The sequence below is a fragment of the Galendromus occidentalis genome, unplaced genomic scaffold (genome assembly GCF_000255335.2).
Source record: "Galendromus occidentalis unplaced genomic scaffold, Mocc_1.1 scf7180000076421, whole genome shotgun sequence".
In the NCBI taxonomy this organism is placed as follows: Eukaryota; Metazoa; Arthropoda; class Arachnida; order Mesostigmata; family Phytoseiidae; genus Galendromus; species Galendromus occidentalis.
The window spans coordinates 149981-169663 of record NW_003804410.1 but is presented as its reverse complement, the minus strand read 5'-3'; the positions used below and the strand labels follow the sequence as shown (position 1 = coordinate 169663).

General features: G+C 51.1%; 1 protein-coding gene across 1 annotated transcript; it reads right to left on the bottom strand.

Moving 5' to 3' along the window:
* Positions 1–28: 28 nt before the first annotated feature.
* LOC100902968 (intraflagellar transport protein 74 homolog) lies at positions 29–2868 on the bottom strand. Its single transcript, XM_029113216.1, has 11 exons — positions 2805–2868; positions 2517–2678; positions 2296–2431; positions 2046–2196; positions 1861–1964; positions 1422–1747; positions 1196–1324; positions 877–1057; positions 680–767; positions 391–579; positions 29–286 (listed from the first exon to the last, which is right to left on the bottom strand). Exons 1-11 carry the CDS (start codon positions 2866–2868, stop codon positions 29–31), a joined length of 1788 nt encoding a protein of 595 aa, XP_028969049.1.
* Between the last annotated feature and the right edge of the window lie 16815 nt (positions 2869–19683).

Below are 19683 nucleotides of genomic sequence, written 5' to 3'. Positions count from 1 at the left end.
CGAACTGTTCCGTCCGCACGAAAACTATTCAGAGCATCGTGGGTCCCGTGGTGACCAGGCTGTCCTGAAGGAGCTCATTGTAAGTGGCAACTTCCGATTGGATTTTCTGTTGAAGGTGTCGATAGGAGTGCTCAGAAACCTTCGAGGCAATGTATTCCCTCATTTGGAAGTTTGTCGCTTCGACGTGTTGCCATCGTTTCTCCAGGTTAGACAGTTTTACGAAAGTGTCCTCTTGCTCGACCTGACGTCGCAGCGCTTCGACTTCTTTGCTCTGAGAGTCAACTATCTGCAACGGATTTCCAATGACGTGCATGTCAGAATGACATAATTGATGCGATGATTAACCCGACGACCGACTACTAGTATTCGACTCGGAGATTCCGGATACGCGTACTTTTTTGTGGTATCTTTACGCAGAAGAAGAGATGTCTGTTCTTTGAGGAGAGCCTCCCGCTTCTCCTGGGCTTGGGTTTTGAGTTTGTCGATATCTTCGTAGATGACGATTTCCTCTTTCATCTTGTCCAGGCGCGTTTTGATGGTGGATAGTTCTTGCCGAACTTTACTGTCGAGCTGCTCCATCTAGGGACAAATTATCCTTACTCAACAAAAATCTACTCGTACTCGAACGGACTCCGCGAATTTTACAGCTGATAAACCGCTAGTCTCCGGAGATACGAACCTTCTGAAGATCCGACGCGAGCTTACGCTGTTCGACCTCGAGCCCGGTAACCGTAGATTTGCTCTTCTCGAGTTCACCTTCTTTGAAACTGGAAGGGGTGAGGGGGAGAGGGATCAGGAAGGGACAAGAGGGAGACTGCGAGCCTAAGCAAGCCTAACGAAATTCGCTCCTCGATCGTGGCTTTGCATTGCACAAACCTCAAATCGTTTTTCAGATCATGCAATTCCCTCTGAGACGGCAGATTGTCGGCCTGGAACGTTTTTTGATCGGTGTCTTGCTTGAGCCTGAGGATACTCTCCCTCAGGTGCTCCTGTCTTTCTAGCTCTGCTGCTTTCGTCTGCTCGAACGAGTCTAGGAATGAGTCCATGGTCTCCTCCCCTATCAGATAATGGACCGTCAGACAAGGCGATTCAGCCGATTTCCGAGGGCGAAATGAAAAATGTAAATATCCCCATAATCGTCCCCGATTTTCGCTCAATGGCAAACACTTCAAGCATTAGTCGGACCATCACGTACGTTTTTTCAGCTCTCTGTATTTCGCTGACCGCTCCGAGTTCTGATCGTCGAGCTCGTTCTCTAGTTGCTCGATCTCATCCTTCGCGCGAGCCATGCTCTTGGTGAGCTCCGAGATCTTAGCCTCGATACCTGCTCCATGAAAAATTAGTCATCAGGTCCGAAGAACTTTCATAAATGGATCGTGAGGTTGGCGGTCCCTCTCCATGTGATGCGTTCGCAGACTCACCCGCGAGCTGAGCGTTGTCCTGTTTCACCTGCTTCAATAAACGCTCCCGCTCCTGTGCAGGAGTTCCCTTGGTCGCCTCTTCTTCGAGCAACGCATCTCTTTTCTCTTGAGCCTCTCGCAACTTCGTATAAAGTGCAACGGCTTCGAGTTTCACTGGGGAGAGAGAGACTTCTTCTTCGAGCTGTTTTTTCTTCGCGACTATGGAGGCTGCTTCCTCTTGCAGCTTTTCGAGATTCGATGTCAACGAGTCGCTCTGACGCTTCAACTCTAAATATTTCTGTCGTTGCTCGTTCGTCATTTGAGAGACCACTTTGTCCGCAGTGTTCCTGTTTTCGAAGACGAGGCAGATCTCTATGAATTAGCCGCCGAGATACTTCCACGGACCCGCTCTGAATGCCCTATGACGAGATGAAGGGTGAAAAATTCGTTTGAAACTGACCTAGCGTCGAGAATTTCCCTCTCGATCTCGCGGATTTTGGCCTCGTTCTCTTGTCGCTGCTCGAATAGATTCTCCACAGCCCGAGCCTCCAAATCGTTTTGGGTCTGGAATGAGACAACGATAGGATTCGACCCTGCAACTGGGAAGCGTCAGATGAAGATGCAGAGAAGCCTGGGGCAGCTTACCTTCAACTCGGCGCATTCAGATTCAATGTCTTCCACGCCTTCATTGACGTTCATCTTATCGACCACGATGTTGTAATCGGCCAGCTCTCCTTGATGGCTCTTGAGCTCAGCCGCCAAGGCTTCTGCCTTTTTCTGCAGGATCGCGGCGTTCCTGTGCACAGAATATTTTTCGAAAGCCGCAGTCGGGGAGTGTTCTCTCCCGCCCCCTTTTCCGTCGCGACCGGACAAACTTTCCGACCTCAAATCTCACCGTTGTTCCTCCTGCATGACTTCATTCTCTTTCTGAAGCCGATTGATTTCACCGTACAGCTCTGACATCCTATTTCGTATGAGCGCCATAAAATAAGGCTTATCCTGGATCTGTCGCTGAGTGCCCGAGCGTGTGCCTGGAGTTGACGAAACTACTCCATGAAACGAGTTTCAAACTCGAGTGAGGAAAATAAATCCGGTTGAGCGTTCCCAAAAAATTACCCGTCTTCGGAGCGTAGAGTCCATGTTGAGTCGTCGGTCTATCCACAACGCTAATCTGGGAAGGTGGACGAGTAGCACGAGATCCAGGTCTCTGATTGGCCGCAGCCGAAACCAAACGGCTCGCCGTTCCCGGAACGGATCCGTTCGCGATATTGCTCCTGCCTGGAACGGCATGGAATACCCGATTAGCACGCAGAACTCTGGAGAAAAGCTTTGGAATACTCTGATACATAAACCGGGACACTCCAAGTTGGGGGGAGTCAAGCATTCGTGACTTCCCATACAAACCGGTTATGGGCCGGACGCTTGACGGGGGTCTCCGAGCGGAAGACGTCGGAGGTCGATTATCCATTTGAACGGAGAATCTGAGGCTTCCAGTTACGAGCAGATGGTGTTTTCAGGCTCCTAGAGCGACATCAACGTGCTTGTGTACTTGACCGTGAGTGTTGTCATGGTAACGATTCAAGCGAATCCTGCCGAGCGCCGAGGTCTTGAGAGGGTCATTGAGGCATCAGCTCGGAATTCGATTGAGAATCCTCATCATCGAAGGTCTGAGGAATATGTTGCCGCATTACTTCGAAATAAGTCGTTTCCACCCTTGTTCGGCTGGGATAAGCCATCAGTTGCCAGTTTGACTGATGTCGAGAATCTTCGGGAGTCGCCACTGTTATTATTCGAGTGAAAATTGAACTGGAAACGACGTGGGGAGAAAAAGAGGGACCCGAGCCGTTGATTGCTTCGAATGAGAACGACTTAGTTAGGCGTCCATCTGACCGGTCAATACAAAGTGGCCACTCGAATAAACCCCCGAGCCGTGGCTCGGGTTCTGAAGAGAGTGCGGCGTCTCGCGGTCTTCCGGTGACTGTCTCGTCACGCTTACACTATCGGAACGATGTTCTCTCCCTCCTCAGAACTGTTTTAACGCGATAGCGGCCTTCGAAATTCATAACGAACGACCACAGGAATGGAAAAATACCAATCGGAGAGGTCGGGCGTCTTAGCCCGCGGTTCACTATTGCTCCGATGGTCTCATTTAACCCCAAGAGCAACAACGGGTGAGAAAAGCAGTAGAGTGCATTGGAGAGGTTGGTCAGTCAGCAGAATTAGGCCCGGGAGTGGCAAATTAAATTGGCGCAGATGCCATTACTCTTTCTTGGGGAGAAAGAACCGTTCCCCTATTCCTTATGGTGACCATCGCTCAACCAAGTCATTGTCTGCTCCCTCGCGCCTGAGCTAGTAATGTGTCCCCGTCCCGAGGTCTCGGCCCAAATCCCCATCTCATCTATCCTGACTCTGTTCCTTTCCACGGGAAATATCCAGGAGTTTTCCAGTCTAAACTCCAGCATACGGATGAAGCATAGACCTGCTCAAGCGTCTGACGGAGACGGCTCCATGTGCGACCGGTGAATCCGTTGTTTCACACGACATGTAGTTCATCCCGGAGCGCTTCGAAGTGAGAAGACCATTGGAATGGACGCGAGGCGAATCAAAAGCTTGAGTGTCTGGTCTCGCCTTCAACCTTACCGATGAGTTCGAGGGTCCGCAATCCTCCGCCTATGGGAACTCCACGGCATTGCGTTTAAAAATGAGACTACCGATCTTGACATTCATCTTCGTCTCAACGTCCTGGGTGTCAGTTCTTTTAAGAAGCGTCATGAGGATCATAAGGAAAGCTCACATGTTACGAGTCTTGTCGGACAGGATCGCTCCGGTAACGACGCGTCGTCCGAGGCTATTAACGAAGTTCCCTTCTGACATCGGTCTCTGAGGTGGGACACCGCGAAAACCGTTCCGCACAATTAATGAATTTATCAAAATATGTACACTCGAAAACGCAAAATATTCATGACTTGATCCGGATGCGTTCCCCGAGCGTGTGAAAATGAATGGAATAATCAGTCTATGGATATCAAGCTCGGGTGTCTTGTTCGGTAACGCTTCCTGATGATGATAAATACGCCACCGAGAAGCATCTCTTTTACAAAAGGCTGAAATTGCTCGAGATAGCATCTGACTAGAGATGCTGCCGTGTAGATGAATGCTCGACCGGTCCGTCTAGCAGGCCAAGCGGACGAGTGAGCGAGCGAGCGAGCGGGCCGACCAAGCGGCTGGTTGGTCGGTGGCCCGCGAAACCAAAGGTGTGAGTCCTCTCTCGAGAGTTCTGTTGTTCACTTATAATTGTTTTAGATATCGCACATGCATCGTTTCTAGCTCCAAGCGGTTCGCTTGCCGGGTGGTCCGACGTAATGACTAGAGAACTATGAGGTTCACTCCATTTCTCAAAACGTCCAGGAGCTCGCTTGGCGACTTTTGTGCCCAACGGACTCATTAGGGAGTCATCTTTCATTGCCAGGGTATCCTATCGGTCGTCAGAGACAACATCAGCACAGCCTCTCCGGATTCGTTGCCCGAGTCGCCTGTGATCCTCCAGGGAACTTCTGGAACTCACCTCTCGGAGCACCGACTCCGAGCTCACTCATTATTTGGCCGCAAAAATCCGCAAAGGGTTAGGAAGTTAGAGAGAGTTCATGAGAGTGACGATGGTGCCTTTGCGACGGACCCTGGCACTATTCATGCCTTCGTCTCGATTCCGAGCTACTCATTTGCCTCCCGTTTCCTCTCGTCGCGAGAATAGCCTTCAGAATCAGGACGAGGCGGCTCATGTGAGTCCCTGATGCTTTCATACGGGTCTTGTCTCAATTGTTTGCCGAAGTCTCCCCCGTCCGTCGAAGGAAAAATCGGAAAGAAAGAGAGAAAGAAAGCAAAAAAAAACGAGAAACCGCCTCCAACGACAAAACAAGCACTGACCTAAGCCAATAAGTGAATTTAGGCTCCGCAAATATTTCGGAACCGACAGGTCAGTCTGAGGGAGGACAAACACGCTTCGCTGTCGGAATCTCGGCACGGTAGTGAGTTTTCCGATGTGAGTTTCGATCGCCAGAGGCAGCTCTGGGTGACGCTGGTCGAGCTAACCAACCTCCTAATTATACGGAGGACATTATGAGCAAGCGCTTTCGAGGAGTAAGGTATCCGGCATACGTTCCACGACGTTTTGATTCATCGCAATTAAATGACTTGCCAACTCTTTCGTCCTCTGCTGCGATGAGAATTACTCGAGGATAATGAGTCTGACGCCGCTGTCAGAAACATGACACCTTCAATGCCTCGGCCCGACGTCCAACCGATTACACACATGGCTGTGTTCTTCAGCGGCCGACATATGGGTAGGTGGACGGCCGGATGAACAAAGTCTCGAGGCTGACAAAGGTGATTATGGCTCCTCCATCTTTTCCCCTCCTTATCAACTCATCCAATCGGTTTCTCGACGCGAGTGTGAGACAACGGGGACTATCAAAATAACAATACTAACAATAATAATTCATCTCAACTCATGCTTCGCTTGTATTCCATGCTCGCAATGGAATTCCTCTCTGGTTAGTCGAATAGTAACCCGTTTTAAACTTTTCAAAAGCGACGACACAATGCTACCGTCGGCGACGGACATCGGACATCACACCTCTCAACTGAGAAATTGCTCAGACGACACATCGGCTCACAGGACAACGTTCTAACGATTGAATTTCGGACTCGTCGACCTCGTGAGTTCCGGGGATGAGCCGCAGAGCGTCCCTTGCTGGACCGAGCCCTGTAGTCGCGAGCATTGCAAGCTCACTCTGCGGCTAGGCTGTCTGACGGTTTCTGGCTGAGTTCCCTACTAAGAGCCCCTTTTTCTCCCTCGTTCGGGCAATTTGAGTTTGATTTATGGACTTTGTCTAATTCACCATAATTTCCTTCACCCTCGTACGTTTGCTGCTGTTTCTTACGACTTTTCCGCTCTGTCTATGACCGCGTCCTCCGTGGCGGCGTTCACACTGTCTACTTGTAGCGGGTTTGTTCCCCTCACATGTCGGATAGTTATGATAATCATATCATTACGTCAGAGAAGAAATTTCGTTTCTTTCATTCAGGGCGAGATGAGGTCTGACCATTTCCTCGAGCATGCATCCCCGGACCCAGTCGGCGGCCGACACTTTGGCGAGGGCTTCTGCGGTCAAGTCGATCGGTAGATCCCGCGATCGATCCCGAGGATCTTCGGCGATACGTCTGGGACCTACAGATCCTCCCGTTGGGGATCTGTAGGGAGTGATGCTTCCAGGTAGGAGAACATATGAAGAGGCTTTCGGCTCTGTCGGAGAAACTTTCAGGTTCCCAAACACTTCTTGACGATGCCTCCGAGCCCTCGTCCTTGCCGGATAGCGTTCAAAGGTATCGTTTTGTCGGAGCTCGATGTAAAAGCCCAGCCATTAAAAGTGTGTGGAGCCGTGATCTGTCAGTAAGTGGTTTATGCAAAACCGCGGCTCTTCGATAGAGTGCTTCCCGCAGAGGCGAGCGTCGAATTTTGCGGTGGCAGCTGTACCTGTTCGTCCTCTTTTTATTTTTCGTCTCTCTACCGGCGGTCTACCGGTTGTATGGCGCGGCGGTGGCTCGTGTGTTGTGGAATCCAATTTGTGTCTGGCACGCTTCGTTTGCAAAAGTGAAACCAAGTTTTTTATCTGATGCTCCCACATTAGACTCTGCGATGTTGGGGTGCAAGAACACTGCACCCGTCTCGGCAATGCCTATGTGAGGCAGAGAGCGTGAGAGGGTGACACTTCCCGAGTCGCTCTGTCGATCCTTTCGTGCGACTTCCTTGCCGTAACACTCCGGGTCGATTTTTCTATCGATGGCTGCCAGTCAGTCCGACGAAGCATTCGCAAGTTTTCCTTGGGAAAGCGCTAATCATGCATTTGTCTTCCCTCGAATATGAGGGAATATCCTAGTCGGCTCGACAAGCAGCGAATAAAAAGTAGAAAATCATGCAAATGCCATCATCATCATCGGGTGGTTCTTCAGTCCCGGCGGCGTCGATCGCTGCACGGCTGGGCTTACCGGCCGCCAGCTCGCTGTTTGAGGAGCGACCATGGTTCCCTAGGCTGTTTCAGCGATCCTTTTCTTCAGGCCGAAGCTCTAATGGCTTTATGGAGGGCGTGAAGAATCTCCAAATGTTGCTTTTATCGCTTTCTCAGATGACCTCAGTCGGTAAGGAAACTCTAAAATGGAGGTTTTGGCTTATTTATTGCAACAGTGCGCTTACCCGAGCCACATAAAGAACAGTCACACTTAGTACGGAAAGAGAGCGCCGTACTTCGCCGTGACTCTAAATTAGTCAATAGATCGTCTCGGCAGAACTCGCGGCACGCGGATTCCGATAGACGAATTTTTCGAGCTGCTCGACTACTATCGGTACACGAACGAATCGAAACGACGGCTTTCGTCCTTTGGAGACGCTGACCGCTGCGCGGTTCTAACGTAATCTTCTTATTGCTGCTGTTATGAACTGGAGCATATAAACCGCTGATGAATTCCCCTACTCCATCTACGATCTGCCGACGTACATTTATCCGCTGCGTGCTCCGATGAGCTTCCGACGAAGCGAGTCAATACAAGTATTGTTCTGTAATCAGTTCGTTGTACAGAGAGAAATTTTCTGAAACAGATGCTCCTGCTCGTCCATTCCTCGGTAGCCTGCGGCGACGCGGTAGGAATCATCGAATTCCTGACGGTCGGAGCCACTGTGGTAACTACGCCGAGCCGAGTTTTAAATCACGGGTCGTTATGAATATGGGCTGCGGACTCCTTTGACTCTTCCCGCGATGCTGAGGACTCGCACTCTCGCACACGAGAAGAGAGGGTGATTCCTTCTGCGGAATCCGTCTGAAGCGTCACGTACCAGCAAAGAACGGGGCTACAAACCCAAATCAATTTTCAATGCTCGTTATCTCGCTGAAGATGACTCGGATTTCTGCGTTCTCAGAGCCTGAGTTGCGGAGCGATCCGGCTAGCCGGGCGGGCGACCGGGCGAAGGAAGTGCGAGTTGGGAGGATCTCAGAAAACTGTCAGCGAAAATCGTCTGGGAGGGGATCGCTCGTTGATGCGAGCCGGCTCATCCGTAAATGTCTGTTTAAGCAAATTAGCTTGGTCAAGGAACATGATGCTTCGTAATTTTCTCCGGATCCTACGTTGACGGGATCCCAAAGTTTGATGACAGGACTGCTGTTATTTTTAAATGCAGGTATGTCGCGATCATTATTCGGAGGGAAAATGTCCCGTGAACTCCAAGTTATCCAGAATGCTTTCAACCCGAAACCCAAGAGACGAACTCCTCCGTTGAGGAGACGGCACGGCGTAAGACGAATGTCCTTCGGCGTCTCATCTCAATGAGATAGCCTTCTCGAAGAATAAACGGTGTACATCTCCAGGATGCATAGTCGAGCGCTCATCGTCGACGAAGAGGGAACTTCTAAATAAAATGGAGTCGACTAGTTGAGTCATTGCAGCTCGGGTCGTCAGCTCGCGTTAGTGGGAGAGCTGCTCTTCTTTCCGTGCCGGTCGGTTGGTCGGAACGATTTTTCATAAGAGTGTTCTGTCTTCAGAGTGCTCCGGAGGAATGAAAGTAGACGGAGAGAGTAGGGTAAAGACAGGGATAGGAAAAGTTGACGTCTCTATTTAGTGGCAATTAGATACTCAAAAGGAACAGCGATGAAGTTCTCAAAGTACCGCCTGCTCCTCTGTCACTCACAACGGTGGACGAGTCGGCAAATAAGCAAGCGTCGCCGTCGACGGCGTCATCAGAAACTGCAGCAGCAGAGATGACGAAGAAAACATTAATGATGATTCTTCGTCTGGACACTGAGAAAATCATGACAATCAGAGTCCCTTACAGGGCAACGCATTCGTGCCGACTATTAAAAATAAGTCACTTGCATTCCAAGTCTTGTAGGAGTGCGAGAATTCGGCGCGGCGTAATTCTAAAGCGGGCTGATCGGGACCGGGAGCTGTTCTGGAGCGATTGCCGTCATCAGATACTCTCCTGAATCTTTGATCGCAGCTCGATGTTCCTTCGCCCAACCTGAGTTTCCACCATCTTCCTCTGAATAGCATGTAAGGATATACATTCATATAAATATTTATTTTCAAACGTTCTATTTACGTGTGTATACGAATGTTCATGAATGATACATTCACTGAACATGATGGGAGTTCCAATCAGAATTCTGAGATTGGAGAGTGTACGACGACCGAATCTTTCTCGAGGCATGCGTCAAGCTGATCTCTCGCCTATGAAGTAGACATGAGCAAATGATAGTAGAAAAATGAACATAAGTGTATGGATTGTGTAGGACAGATGATTTTTCCTTCCCTTTGGAGTTCCTCACTTTGTCGCTCGATGTTTCTCCCCTAGAGCTCGGAGTCTATGGCGCGTGACACCATTGAATCCCAACCAATCGACTGATCTGGAGATGGGTCCTACTTACACAGTAGACGAGATAAAGAGCGGAAGGTTCCGGCGTGAATGAGCATCAGCTCGCGACCAGGACCACCAGCATCGCCAAGTTGTTCTTTTACGGCGAAAACTACTGCTGGTCAGGCGGCAATTAGTTTTATGGTTTTATGGTGGTTCTATGCTGTGTCTGAACTGCATATTACACACTTAAGATCGGAGCCACCGTCAGCGCTAAGGTCGACGGCTCCCCCCTCAAATAAAAGGGAGCCGTAGAAGACGTCAGGCAGCCTGCCAACTCGTTTTCAACTCCTCGTTTAGGATGAATAATGGACTCAAATCTGAGGAGTAGGGTCTATGACGATCGGCCCTGTCGCAGAAGTTCAAGCATTAGTGATCCTCCAACGAGCGCTGATGTATGTGCTTCGTCTGGACTCACTGCCCTCATGCTCGGATGACTTTTCTAGATATATGAATGCTCCGGTTCCTGCGATGGCTCACGAGAGGAATCTCAGAATCGGTGAGTTTTTCTGATTCCAGCCATCATCCGGTGTGTTCTGTCGGAGCTTATCGTGTACCTGATTCTGACGCTGCCCAACCGTGATTTCGCTCAAAACTCGGGCACTTTCGCTGCTGCGACAGCTTTCGGCCCGAGGTCCAATAATTCCACTCCGGCGAATCCACTCTAATCTCGAGTTAATAATTCAGGATTCGTCGGCGCTCAATCAACCTCAAGGATAAGTGTAGTGGTCGAGATTATTTTTCGCTAATCGAATCCACAGCCGCGCACGGATAGGGGACCGAGAGCTGACGCGGAGAGAGTGGACAAACTTTGAAAATTGTCTCCACATTTAAGAGCCTCGGGTTTCAGTTGCTCCGAGCCGAATTAACTATGCGAGGCGCGTTTCTGAGAGTTTGCCTGCTTGGTGTCTCCATCAAGTTCAGGGAAAGTAATCCGTTCTTTGCAGCGGCCGGTCCGAATAAAAATCCCGAGCTCGGATCCGATCGATCGCACCCTAAGAATAAACTTGATCATTGCGGAACGCATGATGTTCTCCCTGAAGTCGCATGTACATACTCTCCGAAGATGGGGCATCAATCGCAGCGTCACGTCGTTTCGCGAAAGCTTGCGCGCCCCCTTCACGAACCTGAATGTCGACGCGCAGAGCGGAACGGGTCATCGAGAACATATCTAGTAACTCAATATTCTGCTCACTCTTAAAGAACCGCCTGTCGTGGCGAACGAATAGGCGGTTCCGTGTAACGAAAATTTTGACGAGTCACGCGATACGCGTGTATCATTATGGAACAACGAGCAGGAGAATCTGCCGGACCGTCGATTCAAGCCTCCCGTCTAGCGTTCGCTTCTGGTCGAGCATTCAGTGTATGAGGATCAAACTTGCATGCTTTCGAGTCCGTTGCCCAGGATGTTTTCCGCTGCTCGGAGAGTTCTCAGACGAGCCCTGAATTCCGCTGTTCATTGCTCGATACCCCCGAGTCCCACGCTTCGCTTCCCTCAAATCAGGGCGTACTGCCTTTTCCTTGCTTTTCCAGCTGAGGAGGCCCAGCCAGATGACTCTGTGCTCATTCCGGTCATTCTGCATGCCGTTCTCAACGTGCTCGAGTTTCTGCGATATTTCGCGTCCGATCTATGCTCATATTGCCAATCTATAGTTTGCATGATGCTCGGCTGCAGGCGTTCGAGCTCCCAGGTCTGGATCTTGAGCAGATCCCGTGTCAAAATGTCCGGGACCGATTTCTCTCTCTGCATACGTCGCGTCATTCCGAGCTCGCAGCATTTAATCAACCGCAATTGCGAATGCTCTCGACCTCGCCTGGGTTTCGGTCAGCGATTATCTTAACAATTGTCATCTCCCCTTCTGATGAGCTTCCCGTCGCCGAGCGGAGGAATTATCTCGTTGACACGTCGTCAGGGCACGCCACATCACGAGAAACCGCCGCTGATTCAGAGTTGTTGACGAGCACAAGTGACTTAGGTCGATCCATCACCGGGAAGAATGCTATTTACACTGGGAGTTGCTCGATTTATTTTATGTTTCCTGACGGTCGCCGTCTGAACTTTCGCTCCATGCTTTGGTTATAAGTGTCATGACTGTGCTTATTATTATTGCTCTCGGCTATCCGGGGTAATATTTCTTCTGACACTCGAGCGCGTACTCTATTCAATCGCCGACCGGCAGCTTTACCTCCTCTATTTGCATATTCTGCGGGCAAGGTGAGCGGCGTTTTTCATTGGAGCGGATCAGAATATAAGTCCGATGGCCGTGCCGTCACTCCATGATGGACTCAGACGAATTCCGGTGGGGATCGTGGAATCATCGAGTCGAGATCAGAATGGAGTGTAACTCTGCTTCTAAAAATTGTAAAGTATCGGTATTTTTGATCTTATGATCCATGAATGATTGAGCGGGGCACGGGGAGCTTCCCTGGATTCGCGAACATATCGGATCCTCTACGGACGTAAGCTCGCTATTCCGGAGCTGTCCTTCGCTGAGAAAGACGAAGAAAAAAAACAGCTGTCGACGTGGAGTCGGCCAAGACTTTCCGGGATCCCTTGAGGAGGAGCTCGCATTGTTTGATCATGTATTCATGAAGGTCCTCTCCTCGTTCCTCGTGAAGGATGCGCTGAGCCAAAAGTAATTGCTCGAACGATTTGCTGACGAGACGGCACTTAGTGAGTAGAACGGGGGAATTCAACAAGCGACAATCCGGCAACTATGTTTATTCACGCTCAATGTTCCGAGTTTATTGCGGTCCGCCTCGGAAATTATCCACCGATTATAATCAGATCACTCATTAGTATTATTATCGTTATTATCACTGCTCATGTCGCTGAGCTAGCTTGACTCATGGAGAATGGCAACACGCTCACGCTTTGACTATGCACGTCAGGCTCAGCTTCGCTTGATGCGGCGCACAGCACACTTCTGATGGATCTGAAACGCCACCCTGACACTTAACAGAGATGTCACGCGGATCTACATCTCACACTGGAGTTGTAGGAATCGGGATCAGAAAGGTGTGGACATAGATATTTCAGAGGACTTTGCCAGAAACTTCCTTCATCGTCGGATTCTATTTCGGCGACGATTCTTATCCTGGCGAGCCTCCTGCGCTCTCAACGTATCGAACCCTGCAACTCCCTCCCGAACGCTACTCGCTCATGATTCCACTAGCTTTGTGCAGTGAAGCGTCACGGCGGAATTCATGGGTTTCCTCAGGAACTCCCATTCGGGTTTCCGTAGGGTTCCTCCTGGGAATTACATTTTCTTTGCGGCAATTTCTGGGTTGGGTGTCTAAGACCGTGGCCGATCGAGCTCCGGGACCGATCTCGCAACAGATTTTTGCCGATGGCCGACGCGGCAGATGGAACTAACATCGAGGGTGGTAATTTTTCCATCTCCTTCAAATGGAAAAGTATAATCCAGCGGACTTTGAGCTACACGAATACCGTCGCTGATCGAAGATCTCGAACCGAACGGTAGGGTCTCCCGTGCCCGGAGCGACTCCCGCTCTTCTACACGAGCCGGTTCGGAGCCAGCCTTATCTAGCGACGGCGGGTGACATCGGCTTCGTTATACTTTCACCATCAAGGTTTGTCTTGCCCCCCGACCCGATGCCCAACTGGCAAACAGGATGGCTGGCTCGCTGGCTTGCAGCCTACTTGCCTTCCGTGTGTCCCTTACCAGTGTCCCCAGACACGCCCTAGGGGCCCAATGTGTCCGGCCCGCCCGGGTCCCCTTTAGTGTCTGATGGCTCCTCCTCCGGGCGGTCTTTCCTCCTTGCTCCGAAGGGACCAACGATCCAGCGTTACGGTAACGTCAAATCGGAACTTGACGCCAGTCGCCAGATCTTCAAATACAAAACACGAGCCAGAAGACAGAACGAGTAGAAAAAAATATTGGAGTTTCCGTGGCGGCAGCAGCGGTGGCGGCTTCTCGCTACGATGTGCGCGCTCCGTGGTGGTGCTTAGTGTGAACAACATGTGAAAGGGCAGCTGCGCCGACGTGTGAACACGCTGCGCGGAGGATTGAGGCAAAGGATAAGCTTTCAGAGTTCTGATCGCTCGACAATCCTCGTCAGTCAGAGAGAGAGAGAGAGAGCGAGCCGATATCCACCCGGCGGAAGTTATAATCAGTGCGAGGAGCAACCCGAGTTCGGTATGGGACGACCTCGACGGATCTCGGAGTGAACGCCTTGGTGCTTTGTGACCGCTTCGAGTTTCCCTGAAGAGATCACGAGCCGTGTGGAGTTCGAAATGGACCTTCACGACGCCAACGCGTACAATTTCTTCAGGTAGGTCCACGGAATCAGATGCTCGCGCGAGAAAATAATCGTCGGGCGTGGAAGCCTGCCGCAATAATCTCCTGACAAAGGGGAACTAGAATTTATGACCGATCGTAGGATCAGACGCGTGCTCATGGGTTCGCGTCATTACCGAAGCATCTCGACTCGGTCCGATTTTTCGGCTCTGGAGTATATTTCCAGCTTCTCTCCGAAATTCCCGAGCGTGCGTCTGACAAGAGCTATTGACCAGACCCACTCATCAGAGTTTTTTGGGAGAAGAAACGGAGCGCGAGAGAACATGTGACGACCGATGAAGTGCGCAGTCTGGCGCCGAAGGCGTCGATTCCGAACGTTATCCTTGAGAAGATCAGAGGTCAAGGTCTGCGAGATGACGATACACAACGAATGTCGACGTTTTTAGGACTAAGACGAGCCGACATCTAGTTGACGAAATTCGTTAAGAAGAAACGTTCGATTTCTGGGAGATGCCTTGATATGCTTTACGAGCCCTTGGAGCCGCGCTGCCGTATTCAGGTCTCATCCGGCGCTTCTTCAGATTATGGCTCCGTCGACGGCTTCTTCCGAAGAATGATGCAGGTTCTCGACCAACATATTCCCACTTTGAGCATCGCGGGAGGACAAAATGTCCACGACGCGGTGTCTCCGAGTCGCGAAGCTAGTCGACACCATGGCGGCGAGGCATGGGGAATCATTGGGAACCCCTGTGGTCCTCCAAGCAACGTCGGGGACCTCGGTGGGAGTTGAGGTTCTGATCCTTCTCAGTGAGCCGGTATGGTGGCGGCACGATCGGCCTCGTATCGGGGGAGCGCTGTGGTCAAGGACGATTCAACGCATATCGGAACTCTATGGCCATATTGGTGGTGACTATGAATGAGACCGACTGACGCGTCTTGTCAAAAAACTTGACGGAGAATTCAGTGATTTACATCGATTCATACGTGTCCCAACCGAGCGGCATCCCTCACGCAGGATCGACGTCATAGGGTCCCTCCTCTTGATAAACAAGAAGGCCTTGTTTGTGGTGTTCTTGATCACCACGGCTATCGATGCTCAAAGCGCATCATCCGGCGATCGCTCATCCTCTGACGAGGGAAACGAAACCTGTATGATGTTCGCTGAAGCTCCTGAGTGCGCTGGAGCTGGCCGATCTCCTCCTGCGTCGATGTAGTCCATGGAGTCAAGCTCGGAGCCGGCGCGGGCAAAGTGCACCGCCAGTTTCCTCTGCAGCCGGTGTGACAGTCAGTCGGGGGAGAGGGGAAGGAGCCCATCTGGATCGAGAGAAGAATTTTTTATTGGGAACGTGACCCGGCGGGGGCACGTACACGCGGTCAACGGGACTCTGGAGCGTGATCCTCTGACGCTGCATTCGTCGCGTGTTTTCTCGTTTCGAAGACCAGACAGCCAACTCGAACTGTCAGCCGGGGTTCCATTGTACGCGGAGCAGCTTTTCGTACGGATGAACCTTGGCGAACGTCCGCCGACTCGCATCCAATGGCAGTTTTGCGCCGTGTGGTGGGATGGGGTTCCGAAGCAGCTGAAAATTCATTTGCTCCGTAATGGTGCCGACGCTCACTGAGGTTTCATGATCGTCTGAATGTTCGCTCGGCACGGCAACTCGGTGTCGACAATCGTAAGTACGTACATGCGTACGAAGGTATGTGTGTTGAGGATCGAGTTTCCTTCGCGGTCATATCTAGACGATGATTGGACGTCTTCTTCTCAGCCTCTCGGTTCCGAAACGGACGCCTTTGCGGCGTCGCTGCGGTTTCCGTCAGTGGCTCCGAGTAGAATCATGATGATGATGACGACGATGATAATTACCTCTTTCTCTCGAGATAAATTCTCGCTTATCAGCCCCCGACAGCACTCGTGCGATGCGCGAGCTGAGGGAAATCGGAGCTGTAGTTTCATTTGACACCTCACGCGGCCCTATCAGCGCGACGAACCTCGACCTCAATGTCCCTTTCAGCCGACAAAATCTAAGCCACGGGTGATCAAAAGACTTGATATCTGAGCGGGAAAGAGCCGGGGAAGCTGGATCTCGATCCCGAAATTCCGCTGACATGTTTCCAGATTTGACAATGAGTCCCTCTGGTTCTGCGTGGAAGTTCCTCCGGAATGTCTGCTTCTCTCCTTGGATTCTCTATGTTTTCCAAAGCCGCTCCATGGAATACATGACGACGTTCTCCACGGTCACACCCGATCGGAGTCTCATTATTATCTGCAGCATCGCACCGGCGGATGTCGGAGCGCACACGATCGAGATACATTAAACAAGGGACCACGTAAACGTCCAACGCGATCACCGGGTTGCACCGCCCGACACAATTTTCATCCACGGTCATCAACATGGATGGGACGAAACCACTCCCTGACGTTGTGCTTTCGCGCAATCCCATCGACGCAAGGCTGAGAGTCCGCCTTCTTCGGCTGGAGAACGAAATTATTCTCGGTGGATTACGTTGAGCGTTCATCACACGAACGACTTCTGCTTCACTATACGCTCACGTGGACCCCTTTGGGCGTTGTTTTCTGCGACCAAGGAATTCTGTCCGTGTTATATTTTCTCGATCACGACTAGAAATTTCGGATTCTAGTGTCACCCGTCAGTCATACATTCCGTTTCTCGCAACTGCTCAAAGCAGTTGCGCATGGGAGCTTTGGGTCGCTCGACGAAGCTTCATGTCGGTTCCAACGCGATCCACGTACTCACGCGGATCGATTCGTTTTCTCAGACACCTGCTTTAGCTGTCGGTCGAAATTTGAGGAATCGTGTCCGACGGAATCTTCCGAGGTTCGGACGCTACTTCCTAGTTGTATCGAATAACAGTGTTACGCGCAGACTTTTTCTTTTGAAAATGACAAGAAGAAAGAAAGCTTGGCAGCAGCGGCTTCTCCGATGTATCGAAGATTCCAAAGCAGAATTGATGGCTCCACCGAAATCCGATAAAAGAAGCTCCTCTTACTGGACAGGAGAAGCTACAGCCACAAGAAGCGTAGCACTTTCTCTTCATATGTGTCACATTCAAATGTTTCTCATTCCTACAAGCTCATTCCGATTTTGTGCCGAGCACCTCGTCGAATGGGAGAGAAAGAGCGAAGCAGCGGGAAGTGACAAAAAACACCGATCCCTCTTGCGTCTGTTAGCCAAAAAGTTAGAACAAACTCTAGAAAATAGAGCTCTGAAAAGTCCGTCCCAAGAGAGGCTGCAGAGCAAAGAAAAAATATGATGATGCATTGTGGTCGGTGAAATGTTTGTGAAAAAAACCCGTCTCAGGACTCCGTTGTTTTACTCGTATTCTCTGAGCTTGAGGTTGAAGCTGAACAACAGCACGAGCACCGGCGGCAGCAGCGCCAGCAGCAACAACAAAAGCGAATGCGCACGAGTAATTTATTGGTGCCATTTACGCACAAACGTCCGGGGCGACACGAAGGCATCGCTTGAGTTCACACCGACGACGTCTTACGTCTGTTACATTACGGCTCGCCCAAGAACAAGGGATGCCTGTCGCAGATGAAAACGCTTACAAGCGTAAAAAAAAATCCGAATTCAATGAGCCCTGACTTCACGCTTCGAGCGCTCTTATTTTCGATCCTTCGATCTGATTTTAAACTCACGTAGAGTCAGATGAAAGGGGGAAAGTTCTGAGGCGGATCTCCAGCTCGTGGAACGGAACTTCGGTCTGTAAGGGGAAACGAGAGTCATCCTGCAGCCTCTCCGTGACACCCCGGGCGAGAAGAACTCGAAACTTAGAATTCGTCTCATTGATTATTCTCCGCTCTGTCAACTTGCGCACTGAGCATGAACAGCGCATATGGAGCTTTGGACCCGTCTGAATCCAAGTCAAAGTTGACCGACAACTGTTTAGAGGCATCCCTCAATTTCGTTTCCGACGATTCTCCGCAATGACTTCATCCAGCTTTCGCGACACGGCCTCTCGTTTGTGAACTTTCAACGTTCGTTGTTAGACGCGTCTCGAGACATTTCAGACCAGTAGTTCATAAATGGGATTTTTCAAGCGTCGAGACGTCTCAGTCGGATAAATGCCTACGGAGCTAGTCGACCATTCCTATTCTCGCACCTAAATGGAATATAATCGCCGCTGGACTACAACGAGGAACGGAAACAAAAGTCTCGCTACAGAAACCGGTCGGACTGTGGCGCCGTCAGTCGAAAAGCTCGGCGGCAAGGCAGCCGACGAAGGTGTGAACTGAGTCCGTGGTAAGAAGTCACCGCTTGAAGTCCAGCTCTGATTCAAACCGACGGGGAGCGTTCATCATTTTGATTTTGCAACTCCGGTCATACGGGTCCAGATGCATCGCGGTGGGTACGCTGATTCTGACTCCAGATCTCCAGAAGGACTTCGCTGCCGTAAGTTCCTCGCGCGGCTCCTACCAATTTAATGCATTTCACGGGACTTTAAACAGGAGGCTCGCCGTGAGCATGAGAATTCCTCTAATTTCGGTGATTTTCTCTCCCCGACGGATATCGAGCAGAACTTCGGGCCTTCTGTTGTTTCGGGAGCGCTGATTTCTGAGGAGGGTGTCCGTTGAGGACGCTAAACGTTTGTGATTCTACCGGAGCCACGTAGACAGCTGACTTCAGTGTTGTCGGCGACCTGCCACCGCTAACAGAGTCGTCAGACCCCCGCGGCGATCGTTCGGCGCCCAACAAGCCGATTCTTGACTCGGTCCTCTCTCGATCCTCGCCAATTGGAACAAGCAGCGCACCTCAGAACTACTTCGCTTGTCCGCTCGGTCGCTCGCTGGCCGCGGCATTCGGTCGAGATGAATCGACGAAGCGTAGACGACGAATACGTACAGCGGCGACTACAACAGCGATCGGTCTAAGAGTGTTTTCGGCCAGCAACATGAATGAACCTGGGTGGGGCCGGTAACTAGCGTACGTACGCGCTCGCTCTTTCGCCGTGGTAGTAGCCGCGGAACGATCATAAATTTCGTTCGGCAGAAGCAGAAGCTCCCGAGAGCCGTACGGGAAGCGAATTAGCGAAGAGGGAGGGTACGGACCAACCAAACGAAGGAGGAAGGCTTGTTGGCCGAAGATGGTCTGGGAGGAACTTTCGACCAGCTTGCCCGACTGACTCGTTGACTGGCAGCTTGGCTTACTGCACGCCGCACCCGATATTGATTTCTGAACGATGCGGTCGCGATCTTCCTTTCCATCAATTAATAATCAGCCGCAGCAAACGGGCCCGATTGGAACCAATTGATCTTCGCCAATGGTCCTGCCTGCAACCACACGCGCGAATCGAGCAAACAAAAAAGGAGCGGGTCACCGCCGAGATGCGGGAAAATTCTCTCCCTGCCAGGGCCCTACCTGGAATCAATCTCGGAAGCCCGTAAACATTTTCGAGCGCACGGTTGAGCGCTCGCGGACTGGATCTCAGAGCCGCAACTCGGTACGGTCCTTGACGATCCAGGAGTTCCCCAGATTTTCGTCGACCCGATGCTGCAGCAGACGATGATACTCCGCTCGGATTCCGAAAGGAAAAATCG

Coding starts and splice junctions, on each gene's coding strand:
- LOC100902968 (XM_029113216.1), bottom strand. CDS start 2,868: ATGGATAATCGACCTCCGACGTCTTCCGCTCGGAGACCCCCGTCAAGC. Junction 2,197..2,295: donor GTCATGCAGGAGGAACAACG/GTGAGATTTGAG, acceptor TTCTGTGCACAG/GAACGCCGCGATCCTGCAGA. Junction 1,748..1,860: donor AGGGAAATTCTCGACGCTAG/GTCAGTTTCAAA, acceptor CTTCGAAAACAG/GAACACTGCGGACAAAGTGG.